This window comes from Pholcus phalangioides, unplaced genomic scaffold, assembly GCF_987345545.1.
Source record: "Pholcus phalangioides strain wild (caught in Gottingen) unplaced genomic scaffold, Ppha-v1.0 ptg000010l_1, whole genome shotgun sequence".
Classification (NCBI taxonomy): domain Eukaryota; kingdom Metazoa; phylum Arthropoda; class Arachnida; order Araneae; family Pholcidae; genus Pholcus; species Pholcus phalangioides.
In genome coordinates, this window is record NW_028301603.1 from 18,945,913 (window position 1) to 18,960,048 (window position 14,136).

The 14,136-nt window shown below is 37.5% G+C and overlaps 1 protein-coding gene across 4 annotated transcripts in view; it reads right to left on the bottom strand.

Annotated features, from left to right (window-relative positions):
- LOC149081052 (protein Obscurin-like) overlaps positions 1–14,136 on the bottom strand; it is a 171,191-nt gene that overhangs the window by 30,519 nt on the left and 126,536 nt on the right. For all 4 annotated transcript variants that reach the window (XM_089237817.1, XM_089237816.1, XM_089237815.1 and 1 more), the window contains 15 exons: positions 13,391–13,560; positions 12,089–12,239; positions 10,993–11,165; positions 9,719–9,854; positions 8,443–8,618; positions 7,356–7,473; positions 7,066–7,241; positions 5,929–6,034; positions 5,000–5,178; positions 4,505–4,701; positions 3,983–4,135; positions 3,598–3,836; positions 3,280–3,405; positions 2,986–3,161; positions 1,995–2,060 (listed from right to left, as the gene is read on the bottom strand). In XM_089237817.1, the coding sequence (XP_089093943.1) occupies positions 1,995–2,060; positions 2,986–3,161; positions 3,280–3,405; positions 3,598–3,836; positions 3,983–4,135; positions 4,505–4,701; positions 5,000–5,178; positions 5,929–6,034; positions 7,066–7,241; positions 7,356–7,473; positions 8,443–8,618; positions 9,719–9,854; positions 10,993–11,165; positions 12,089–12,239; positions 13,391–13,560 (2,342 nt within the window). The remainder of the gene's footprint in view (positions 1–1,994; positions 2,061–2,985; positions 3,162–3,279; positions 3,406–3,597; positions 3,837–3,982; positions 4,136–4,504; positions 4,702–4,999; positions 5,179–5,928; positions 6,035–7,065; positions 7,242–7,355; positions 7,474–8,442; positions 8,619–9,718; positions 9,855–10,992; positions 11,166–12,088; positions 12,240–13,390; positions 13,561–14,136) is intronic.

Sequence of the window (14,136 nt, forward strand, 5' to 3'; positions counted from 1 at the left end):
GTAGGGCGGACACGTTTTCTATTTTGATGTCATTTTAAGCCATTAGAATTATGCACATTTCGTGTTATATCTGTCTTACGAAGGATTTAACAACTGGCTGTTGCGAAGATATATTTTTGGAAAGAGAGAAAATTCAACTGCCTCTGCGGGGAATCGAACCCACGTCCTTTCACTTTCCGGGTGAATCCTTGCATAAGTCGCCATCTGGTGACAGCGTCAGCAGTTGTGAGCTTGGCCTGAGTCTGGTCCGGCCGTCCATGTACGGTCCCTTTCAGTGTACATGAGCTCCAAGGAAAGATTGAGAGATTCGGTGCCTCTGTAGTCTAGTGGTCTTGGGCGTTCACCCAGAAAGTGAAAGGACGTGGGTTCGATTCCCCGCAGGGACAGCTGGATTTTCTCTCTTTCCAAAAATATATCTTCGCAACAGCCAGTTGTTAAATCCTTCGTATGGTAGCGGAGAGTGACGTCATCCTTGCATATATCTGTTCTCTGTGGAGAGACTTTTTAGGCACCCCTGCTATAAGCATTAATACAGTATACAATACTCCAATGTTTTAGAAAATTCGCGCTCTTGTCCTCCTTTTTCAGGTTCCTGAAATTATTTTTTTTTTTGGGATTTTTTTCTTCATTTTGAAATATATTCACACACACCACTTCATTGACATGAGTGCCCCCCCCCCCCACACACACACAAGTTTTGATCCGCGATCACTGTCGAAATTCCTAGAATACAAGAACCCTTGCGTTGTTGCCTTTGGACCTGACAGATGCTATTCTAACCATGGTCCAGCTTGCTCCAGGATAATATGGAAAAGACATTCGAAGAACAGCCCTGGAAGAAGAAAGCTGCAACAGCCATCTGGAGAATACCATTTTTTGCTCACCAACATGTAATGTCGTGCATAACACTGAGATAAGGAACAAGGGGGTGTTACTTCTTCCATTCAGAAATAAAAGAAAATAAGGATGTAAAAAACAATGCTCATTCCTATGGTGATTTATAAATCGCCTCTGTCACGAAAAATTGAACCATTTACCATATTATTGTTACTTTAATGCTGCTTAGGGGTCATTCAAGTATTACGTCAGTCTCGACGAGGGGGGGGGGGTCCAATTTGCTGACTTTTGATGACAAGGGGGAAAGGGGGAGGGGGTTGGATAATGCTTACATCATCAACCACTATTCATAAAAGCATGAAATATTCTTAATGACATCTTACTCGGTAGAAAAACCTTTCTCTAGTTTGTGGACTGTGATCCGGTGATCAAGTGAACTGAAATGTGTCCGGGCCGCTTAAGTCCTTTGGAACTGTGACACACATCCTTCAAGTGATCCGTAATTAAGCCGCGGATTACTTAAGTAATCTGAAAATGTGCCGCGGGTAACTTGAGTAATGTAGTGATGTGGAGCTACACTGGAGACCGCTTAAGTGCTCCAAAAACTGTGTAACATGTCACTCAATCAAGGGATCTCTAAATGTGCCATGAATCACTTAAGTGTTCTAGAACTGTGTCGCGGGTCACTTAAGTGATCTGTAAATGCGGCACGGGCGTCCTTGTGTGATCTGTGAATGCGACACAGGCCTACTCGAGTGATCTGAAAATGTGGCATGGGTCACATAAGCAATCTGTAAATGTGCTGCTTAGTTCATGTTTACAAAATTAGGTTTGAGGGGACATACATGCTCCCCTCCCCGTACGTACGTCTCTGACCCCATCAGTATGTGTTAGGAGATAGGGGGAGGGGCAGAGATGAAGAGATGACAAAATTTTGCTGACAAGTGGGGGGGGGGGGGTCAAAAATGGCTAAAACTTTGCTGACGTAATACTTGAATGGCCCCTTATCAAATTATTCTGAGCGATTGCACAATTACAGCTAAATTTGTTCATGATGATTCATTGATAGTAGACTAATCGGTTTGCTTGTATATGCAGGGGAATGAACGAATGAATGAAATAAGTGTTTAAAGTTTTTTGTTAAAATAAAATAATACCCGTTTTCGTTGGTCTTTCTGTCTGTTGAGGCATTCGTGCTTTATCGGCATCTGTCCTATCTTTACCTAAGAAATTAAAAAAATACTGTGAGGTTCATGCACGATAGAAGTAAAAATAGCAAATGAAATTCGGAATTCAATATGAAAACAACTTAATTACAAACCATATAACATTATTATTACAGGTATTTACATTGATTCCTTTATAGTCTAAGAATGAGGCAATTGATTTGTAGCCGAAATATGACCTATAAATACTTTTGGTTCGGAAACGTCCAAATATTTCCAGAGTATGAATTGACAACAATTTGAAGAGCTTATAAATCATATAAACTGATTTTTTGCAAGCGGTTATAATGTATGACTTAACCATTTCAGAGTGATGGAAGCATTTCAATTTTCATGACAAAGATGTTCCACGAGACTAATTCACTCCACTGTGGCGTCACTTAAAAAAACCCTGATTGAGTGGTCACATCTCGAGAAGGTCACATCCACTTTGTGCATAGAATGACTTTTTGTTTTATTGCACACAGACACAAAAGTACATAAACAGAAAACATAATAAGACAAAGACATACACAAAGAAACATAGATAATGAAAAAAAACCTGATATTTTCTGAAAAACAAGGTAATCTTGGATACTTTATCTTCTGATATTTACAAGAAACTCATTGCTTACAGATACTGATTACACATCACTGGAATTATGTGAATTTTTTCAAATCTATATCGACAAGCTTGATTGAAACTCTTCAGAAAGATCATCGTCAGGTACTTCCAACCACAGAGAAAAAATATAGCACGTAAATTCTCGTTGATCATATTCACAACCTACAACCGATGTAACACTGAAATCCTAGCAGAAATATAGAAAATACAGATCGCCCATCTTTCTAGGTATAGTCCCCTCATCCCGTCTTTCTAGTGTTAAATAAAGTTTAGCAAAACTAACATAAACTAACAGAAATTTTTGATTAGGATAGTCACCTTCTACTATAAACCGACAAGTACAGGTATCGCTTCCAAACTGGTTCGAAATAGACACTCTGTATGATCCAGCATCAGAGCTCTGGGCATTTCGAATCAGCAGTCGAATTACACCATTCGGGTCAGATTCGAACGTTCGTCTTGAGTCGGTTGTCAGCTGTTCCCCATCCTTGAACCTTTTTAAATGAAAAAAAAACGTTCATTCCCGATTTCAGATTTTCAATAAAGTATGGAGGATGTTGTCCTCCAAGTATATTAAATATAATGTGTAAAATTGAATATGATTGCAATTACCATTTGATCTCTGGTTTCGGAACACCTGTAATACAGGCAGTTAGTTTAGCTGCCATTCCTACAAGAGCCTCAGTATCACGCAACTTCTTCAGGAACATGGGTGGTTCACCTTCTGAATCTAAAGCGCTAGAGATGATAAAAACAATATAAGTTTCCCAAAAATAATATTTTTATTGCAAACTACAATAGCATGACAAACTTCTTTTTTTTTTGGGTGCTTATGACCCTCTTGTGAAGCTGACATGATAAAATACAATTTGATTGAAGCAATTATACAATATGACAACATATGTTTTGACCTTTATCATCAATAGTTACCTGACGCTCATGGTTGCTTTGCACGAATCTACTCCAGCAATGTTTTTGGCTCTGCATTCGTAAACTCCAGAATCTTTGCTCCTCGGTTTTGGTAACACAAGGATGCATTTATCTCCTTCCCGCATGATATTGTATTTAAGTCCATTTGATAGCTTGATGCCATCATGAAACCACTCAATTTCTGGATCCGGTAAGCCTTCGATCCTACAACACAGTTTCATAGGCTTGCTAGCAGAATACTACATCAAAGAGAAGAGGAATGGATATGTTTGAAAAAAAGGAATATACCGTATATCGCGAATAAACAGATTTCATATTCAAACCTTATATAATCAAATATCTCGAAACATGAGTCAATTTATTCTAAAGGAGGGTGCAAGCTTACTTTTGTATCACAGAGTTTTTCAATAAATTTTGGAGCTTTATTTGCAAGTACAGTGACTTTTCCTTTGGAGCTTGCATCTCCAGAGCTGTTTGTGAGCCTACATTCATACACGCCACCATACTGTGGACTGCAACCATACACGGAGTAACTGACCTATGAATCAAAACATACATTATCATAAAATTCCTCTTATTCAATTACTTTTACATCTATTTGAGCAAGGAATTTAAGTCCCGATTTAGTACCCTGGGAAAACATGGTCACATTTGGCCATGCCTAGGATTGAACTTGGTCCCTCTGGTATGAGAATCAGCTAATCTAACTGTTCTCACACACTCACTTATACATGCACGTATTCAACACCGTAAAACAGTTTTTATCGAAGGCTTTGAAATTTCGAATTCATCCTGTGAGCCACATTTATGGCGTTTGCCAAAATTTAGTAGAAAAAATAAATAAAATTTTCTTCTGCAATCTAACTACTGAGTATTTTAAAGTTACAAATGTTTAAATTTCGATTACTTTTTTGCCATCAAAGAGTAGAGCAGTTTTGTCAGAAATCGGTGCCGGTTGATCATCCAAGAACCACGCAACATTTGGAAGTGGGTTTCCAGAAACAGTGGCTTCGAGCTTGAATGATTCGCCACTAGCAACAGTTAGATCACTCAGTGGAGTCAGGAAAGCTGGTGCTGATTTTGGTTCCCCTTCTATATCTTTGCCTACAATGATGATATCAAGAAAAAAAAATCAATTTTTAAAGCAAGCATACCAGCTCGTTGTCTGAGGAAATTGCTCTATAATGTATACTACTGTTGATTAAAGCTAAAAAAAAGCACATTAATTTATTACATTGAAAATAAAATTTACGTAGTCGAAACTAAAAATATATATTTCACATATATATGTAAACAAGACTCTATTTTATCCATTATAATATTGAATATATGAAGGGATGAACGTGAAATTTTCGGAAAAGGACAGAAACCGGGGAGAAAAACAAAATTGGGATAACGTCACCTTTAACTTTTACTGAAGCTTCTGATGAGTTTTTCCCATGGATGTTACTAGCTGTACAACTGTAACGTCCAGCATCTTCTGGTCTGCATTTATCAAAGACTAATGTATTGGTTCCATCAGGTAAGGATACGGTTCTTTTACAACCGTCATCTTTCGGAATTTCCGAGCCATCTTTTCTCCTAAAATAGTGTAGGTTGTCATTGAAGCCATTCAAAACAAAAAGGACAATGATTACAATAATTACTTTTTTAAATTAAAAATATACCCCTCATCAACGAATCGGTACATGCGGGAATGTGCGTGTACGTGTAGTGAAACCTGACGTGAAGTTTTTTGTTTCTCTGTAATGCTTGTTATGTGTAGTGCTGCCATCTGCCACCAGTTTTTCTAACTATGAGTGAAGTGTTATGATTGAATGATTTATCGTTGTAAGACTGTTGCTCTCTGTGGCGAGAACTTTTTAACGGGGAGATCGGCTCGCATTTGCGCCTTGAAGTTGGGAACCACAGAAAACCAACTTCAGCCGACCACCACTGTGGGGTTCGAACCCTAATCCTCGCATCGCGAGTCCGTCACTATAACCACTCGACCACCACAGCGGCTTTGATCAGTCGTAGATAATTCAACAATTTGAGGTTTAATGCCAGAACACACGCTCAATGTGCTATTTTCGACGCATCTTGAATTCCAAAAAATGTGACGCAGGCATTGTTTTTACTCTGAAGCCTGGCAAATTCATGGCATTTTATCAATTTCAAAGATCTCTCATCATGCCCTGTTTAAATTTTTTTTTCAGATATTTCATAGCTCTACAACGCTTCTAAATTATTTCTAGAAGTAAAAAAAACTCAGGACATGCCATTGTTAAAAATGTAAATGGTATGGAGTGTAGGAGGCAAAGACATTGTAGTGAGAAACATAATAAATACCATGTAATTTCTGGAGTTGGTTTACCAGTAACCTTGCATTCCAACTTGCTAGGAAAGCCCTCTATGGCAATTGTATCACTAAGCGGTTTAACAAACAATGGAGGTCCTGAGAGAAATAGATAAGAGGATACAAAGGACAAATTTAGTGGCTTTATTTATTTATTTTTACAAATAATAAATATTGCACTGTGGAAGGTTGATAAAATACACTAATATATTTTTTTAGAATAAAAAAATAAATGAAAAATAATACATTATTTCCCCGCATTAGCTGGGAAACATCGAGGGAGACTAGCATGCCAGGACATTTGAGTCAACAGATTTTGTACAATTTTTAAGTACCAGAACTCAAAGAATCAATTAATGTGACTGATTTGAACTTCATCGGTTCTCGGCATTTTAGGGGCCTACGAACTTGGTTATAAGATAGATTTATCCGAAGATGGTGTCAGTCTCCGCTATCCATACAAAGGTTTTTAACAGTGTGGCTGATGCGAAGATATATTTTGGAAAGAGAGAAAATTCAACTGCTCTGCGGGAAATCGAATCCACGTCCTTTCACTTTCCCGCAGGGCAGTTGAAAATTTTCTCTTTCCAAAATATATCTTCTCATCAGCCAGCTGTTAAAAACCTTTGTATGGATAGCGGAGAGTGACATCATCCTGGGATAAGTCGCCATCTGGCGGCATTGTCAGCGATTATGAGCTTTGGCCTGAGTTAGGTCTGACCGTCCATGTATGGTCCCGTTCAGTGCACACGAGCTCCAATGAAAGTTTGGGAGATTCGCTGCCTCTGCAGTTTAGTTGTCTAGGGCGTGGGATCGATTCCCTGCAGGGCAGTTGAATTTTCTCCCTTTCCAAAATATACCTTCACATCAGCCAGCTGTTAAAAACCTTTGTAAAGATAGATTTATGTTTACTTTTACTCCCATATATCTTAGTTTATTGCAAGTGTTGAATACTAACCATATTCGTTATTGTACATCAAATGAGCTGAATGGAAAAATTAGTAGACTAGAAACTATTTCTATATTCTCATCTCAATACTCTTGCAATAAAGAAGTTTCAAATAATTGGTTCAAACAAAGATACTGCGATTGTTAAGAAGAAATTGAAGGAATTATTAGAAGAGATTTACTTTTCACTTCAACAGGAGCTGAAGTCCTTGTTTCTCCACCAACATTAGATACTACTAAAGTGTATTTTCCTTCATCTTCTGGCTTAACGCTACCAATATCTAGAACAACGGTACCATCAGGTTCCACACGCGTCTTGAGCCTGTCATCTGATTCCAGAGGTTCACCATTATGAAGCCTTGAATAAAATTTTACACACAAAAACGTATGAAAAGAATAAAACACACATTTGTTTTTAAAGTAGAAGTTAATGGCATAATGATTTTTTAAAACAGTGTTTTGACTGGCTAACCATTTCACATCAGGTTTTGGTTCACCATCTATTTTGGCTTTAAGTGTAGCTGGTTGACCCTCAGTGAACTGAGCCGGTGACAATGCCTCTTTAATTTCAGGGGGTCTGAATCCATCCCCTGTTAAAATAGAAATGATGAAAAGGATGTGATTCTGCTATAAAACACGAAGATTAATTAATCGACAAGAATACTGAGGCATATTCACAGAATCTATCATGCACTTGTTTCAAGCATTGCACATATATTTGCACACTTTAGAGTAAATTTTGTTTCTTCGGGTTCCCCAATATTTGTACAAAAAAAGTAATTACAGATTATTTACCTCAAATATGATAAGAAGTAAAACTGAGTTTGTTACAACAGGATTCAACTGCATATGATTTGAGTTTTAAATGTAATTGTCACCCTTCTCAGGGTGATTAATGCTATTGATATAGGATGCATTTCCATTCATTCATTCAGAAATGGTTTTAAATTACACACAGGTCTTGGTCTGATTAGCTTTCAATTGTATAAAGTAATTATGGTGAAACAGTGTGAAAACTTGCTCATGGTAAAAGAAATTAAAACTTATACGAAACTTATACGTTGCCCCTGTGGTGGTGGAGTGGTTATAGCGACGGACTCGCGATGCGAGGATCCGGGTTCGAACCCCACAGTGGTGGTCGGCTGAAGTTGGTTTTCTGCGGTTCCCAACTTCAAGGCGCAAATGCGAGCCGATCTCCCTGTTAAAAAGTCTCGCCACAGAGAGCAACAGTCCTACAACGATAAATCATTCAATCGTAACACTTCACTCATAGTTAGAAAAAATGGGGGCAGATGGCAGCACTACACATAACAAGCATTACAGAGAAACAAAAAAAACTTCACGTCAGGTTTCACTACACGTACATGCACATTCCCGCATGTACCGATTCGTTGGGGGTTCCGCGGGGAGTGGGGTGGTGTAGCAGTAGTAGGTAGGGCCTCCAAAAAATGGCTCGGGGATCCATGATGTTCAGCCACCTCGTTGGGCAATTTGCCTGTTGTGGCGTTGTATTTGTATTGTATTGTATTGTATTGTATTTTTTGAAATTTCAAACTTACCAACAACTGCAACAAAAGCGGAGCTTCTGGTTTTTCCTTCTTCATTGCAAGCTATGACTACATATTTACCGGCATCCTCAGCGGTGACACCTTGGATGGCTAATCCGACATTCCCATCAGCTTGTTGTACTATGGTGATTTTGTCTCCTGGTACAATATCCTCACCATCTTTCATCCTATGGTTAAAATGGGGTAAAGCAATCACATAAACTCAACAAGATATAAAGCTCAAAACCAACATCAAAAACTCACTTTATATGCATTCCAATACAACCGGGTGTAAAATGAAACTCCTATATAATGATACTCAAGCGACCGGAGAAACATATTGTTATGAAAGATTTTTTGTTTCAGATGGAATATATTAACACTATGGAAAGTGCACAATTACCAGGGTCTCTGCCACCGGCCTTATCCCGTTGCCGAGATCTCTTCCAGCCCAGCTTCGTGGCAGAGTCTGGAACAAAGTGAGTGTGTACACCTAACAGTCTGAGTGTGTAGCTAGTGTTGTGTATGATATTTCAGTGCTGCCATCTATACTTCAAATTATGAGTGAAGTGTAATGATTGGATATTTGTAACGTTGTAGGCCTGTTGCTCTCTGTGGCGAGACTTTTTAACGGGGAGATCGGCTCGCATTCGTGCCTTGAAGTTGGGAACCACAGAAAACCAACTTCAGCCGACCACCACTGTGGGGGCCGGGTGAGAACTGCTGTTACATTATGCGTAGAGGTTTCACTGTACATAATTTTTATAGTTTATCAAAATTTTAGCAAATATCAGTAAAAAATTATGCAAATGAGTGTACAGCAAACAAGCTATTATTCTCACTCACTAAATAGTGAATGAGAAATTCCCTCACACAGGGGTCTGATGAAGCATGAAACCATATTATATGAAAACTTAGAAAGTAAATTAAGTGGTAAACATTTGCTATATTATTTAAATGCTAGGTATTTTACTGTATTTTTAGTACTTGAATGAAAATCATGTGCAGCATATACAAAGGTGGGAAGCTTCCACTAAAGTTTCTTCCTCTCAGGTAATTTTCCTGAGTGCGGCTTCTTCACTGCAAATTACGGTTAAATATGTTGAATGAACTAATGCGATTTATCATGAATTCTTTCTATTTAGTTTACAAAAATGAAGAATTTTCATAAAATCATTGGAAATAAGAGCTAATACCCCCCCCCCAAAGAAATGAAAGATTTTTACATACAAAATACAAATAGCAATATGCTACTTTCTAAATTAATTCTGAAAAGACTGGATCATACCATTTTATAGAAAATTTGGAATCCGAATGCAGAGTTGCTTGAAGACTGAGAGCTCCACCTTCGGTTAAAGTGACAGGCTCCAGTCCCTTTATAAAGTAGGGCTTGTTGCCAGACATGCCAGGAAGTGCTGGAATCACTATATTAAGAAAAAAGGATAGTCTGTAGCAAATGATCATGGAATACATAACCAACAGAAATAACAAAGAAAAGCTTAAAACACGTGCAGAAAACTGGTTCTTATGTAGAGATGGTAATTTTTGGAAGGAAAATTTTCATACTTTCCTCTACTGGGACTCGAACCACAGCTTTCTCACACTTCGGACAAGTGTGCTACCACTACACTGTGTAGAAATCAATAAGAAACTCCTTCCGTGAAGCATATATATATGCTGAACGGTACCCTGTGATGGCCACGGTGGCAGCAATCAGTCAATGGCTTGTAAATGACATAAACGACACCAGATGGTGACATAATATATGCAGACATGAAGATGTCCTCTCCCCTTGTCAATGCAAGATATGCAGGAAACTGTGGTTGTTACGTAGAGATGATGATTTTGGGAAAAGATGATTTTCGTTGTGATTCGAGTTCCAATAGAGGCAGATGTGCCCGAGTGGCGCAGTGATAAGATGCTCCTTTTCCTTCACGATGGTTACTGTCAATGTCCATGGGTTCGAATCCGGGCATAGAAGTCAGAAACCTGTCTACCGAGTCCTTCATTTCCCGGCAACCTCCACCAGTTGGAAATTGCCATATGGCGATACGTGACCGGACTTGGTGTGTGATAAAGTAGTTGAGGCAGATATGGATTTTCTTTTCAAAAAAATCATTATATCTACATAACAACCAGCTTCCTCCATATGCTGTACTGACAAATGGAGAGGACATATTTCCCTCTGCATATATGTCGTTATCTGGTAGCCTTGATGTCGTTTACGAGCCATTAGCTGCTTTCTGTCGCATTTCAGCACATATACGTTCAAAGGAAAAAAAACATTGCTTCTATAGCATAGTGGTAGTGCATTCACCTAGACTGTGACAGGGTTGTGGTTAGAATCCCATTAGAGGCAAATGTAAATTTTCTTTCCAAAAAATCATCTCTTCATAACAACCAGTTTTTGCATATTTTGCATTGACAAGTGGACAGGACATCCTTGTCTCTACATAAAAGCTTAAACTCTTGACAAACGTTTCAACACACATAATGAATAAATGATAATTACTCATGTGAAGACCATGTAACTGCCAAAAAACTGTTAGAAATGTTACTTACTATTCACAAGTGCTTCACTTTTGGCTTCTGCTTGTCCATCCGAGATGACTACACAGTATTTGCCTCGATCATCTTGTGTCATCTGTTTGACAAATAACTTGAGCTTTCCTGTTTCTAAATCCTGAGTAATTTCCAATCCTTCTCTAGGCGTCAACTCTTTACCGTCTTTAGTCCTGATATTGCAATTATAGCAAGAAAGAAATCACATGAAACAATTTAAAACAAATGAAATGATGTAATCAAGCGCAGTCACTATCACAGTAGATCATTTTAATAGTTTTATATTTGCTGCAGCATCAGCCCATGATTGTTACCTCATTTTCCTGCCTCTAACTTGAGGATGGTGTATATATTATAGTATTTTAAATACTAATTTGGCTACTTAGAGGAGAAAGTGGACAAGTGTTCATGGTATCAGAACACACATTGCTCAGCTGAAAAATTGAACAGGATGTGCGGTCAGAATTCGAGAACAGTTTGCTGAATATCACCAAAAACTGTTGTTTCCCCCCTTTCAAGATTTAGTAAGGCCTTACTTAGAATATTCAGTACACTTTTGGAAGACCTATCATTAGTATGACATTCACCTGATCAAAGATGTACAAAGACATGCGTATTGCACAATACAATCAGCAATCATTGATGATCATTGGCTTTTATGCTCTGTAAAATTGTAGGGATAGATTAGAGACACTTATCACGTAGACATGGGCGGAGATACGTGGGGCGGGGGGGGGGCATCCCCTCCAGCATCAAAGATGGAGCTGACTGATCTAATGTATATGCGAATATATGAATTGACATTATCATCATCATCATGCTTTCCCCCCACACATTCGAATCTATCTCCACCTATGCCCGTGGATAAGAGGAGAAATCACGGGACGTAATGGAAATAATTAAAATTTTGAAAGGTAAACACAGGGTAGATCATAATAAGTTTTCAAATAGACCAACAAGTTATTACAAATCGGGCAACACCCGATTATTCTTAAAATACACACACACGTGCGCGCGCGCGCACACACACTTACACACTCTTTATATATTCTATTTTTAAAGCACATAGAAAAACTGTAAAGATCAGATTAAATACCATTTTACAGATACTAGTTTGGGATCTGTGGATACTTCAGCTTCCAGTTTCAAAGGCCTGCCTTCTGGAACAAGAACGGGCATGAGTCCTTGCAAAAATTCCAAGAATTTCTTTGGTTTCTTCTCCTCTTCTTTCTTAGCGGTGGGAACAACTGCAATTATGTTGAATAAATCTTTAATGGGCACAAATCCATATGCAACACTTCTGTATTCAAAACGATTATATTCTTAAAACAATTTCTAATATTAAGTTGATTATACAGGGTGTCCTGTAAGTTCTAATGCGGCCTTTACCTAATCAACTGTCCATCGTAAAGGTATAGTTTCAGTTTAAAATCTGCTCAAAATGCGTTCAAAAATTACCCTGTACCAGTTTTAAGAGTAAAAATACAGTGTGTTACAAAATAACAAATCTAAATTTTTACACGCTCCCCCCCTGTCTTCTATCTTCCAATCTTCCAGATAGAAGAGATACAGGGCAGCAACATTCTGAGTCCAGAAAAAAGTTCCAAGTTTCTAAGTGCAATATTCACTGAGATATTTTAATTCAAAAATTGGAGAAAAGTTGAGAAAGAACAGAATAAATGAGGGAAAGGAACATTATCTGTTAGTTTTTACCGTTCTTTCATAACTTTTCTCTGATTTTTGAATTCAAATGTCTCAGCGAATATTGCACTAAGAAACATGGAATTTTCCTGTTGGCCTCAGGAGAGGCATGACAAGAAGTTTCTAATTGGAAGTCAGAGGACAAGGGGGAGGGACCGTATAAAAATTTAGATTTTTTTATTTGTGATGCTGTATTTTCACTCTCAAAAATGGTACAGAGTAATTTTTGAACACATTTTGAGCGTTTTTTAAATTGAAACTATACCACTATGACAGAGGGTTGATGAGATAAAGGCTGTATTAGCACTTACCGAACACCCTGTATGTTTATGTTTACTTGTTACTTTAGTCAAAAAGAAAAACCTTATCTTTTCTTAAAGAACTTTTGCAATTTTCTGGGTATATTCATTATTTATGTTTAATAACATTATAATGGCTATGATTCCAAGTAAATACTAATTTGGTGACTTTCCATCACATCAATTTCCACCATTTCGAAGGAAAAAAATCAAAAACAATAAATCATTCAGAAACCAAATCAAATTTCAAAAGAAATACTAAAATTTAAATAAAATGAATAGTAATAAAAATGAATAAAATTAAATAAAAACTCAATTAAAAATATGAAAATTTCAGAAGTTTGGCAAAAAATAAGTCCAAATTGGCATTAACATTGTTTATGAATTCATAGACATACCAATGACTGGAGCTTCAGTAATAGCCTTTCCCAATTTATTTGCAGCAACTATTGTATACTGTCCGCCATCTTCTTTAGCAGCACATGGGAAACTCAACGTGGCTAGGCCATTGGGATCGAGTTCACTCGTGCAGTGTTTTCCTTCCATAACATTTTTACCATTATGCATCCTAAAAAAATGTTTATCAACTAATTGAGTAAATGTTATTTTGATGTAGGAAATACATCTATCTAGCTATTGCACTGAAAGAACTAGCTAAATCCAACAAGGCGAAAACAACAAAGAGAGTTGATATTCTATATATCTACATTTATTAATTAACCGAACAGTCAAAACACCTTTCTATATGTTATGGTAAATGTTATGAATCATGATTATGCATCATTGCTGACCATTTTGGTAAGTTTGATAAATTTTGCTGCATTTATCACTTTTACCGCTGCACCGATGCATAATATCAAAGCATCGTTGGTATGATTTGATAAACCATACTAAATCTATCACGTTTGCTGGTTAACATTATGCATAATTGCCATTTAAAATTGGTAAATAATAAATATGCTAAATCAGTTCGATTGCCTTGATAAGATTTATTATTTAGATGTGACTATACTTGTGAACTAAGTCTGAACAGGATGTAATGAACTCTGATTTAACAAATTTTTCCAAATATCCCTGAAATAACTCCTCTTTGATGAATTCTGTAATTCTAACTCGATGTAACTCAAACTTCTACTTGGGGTAT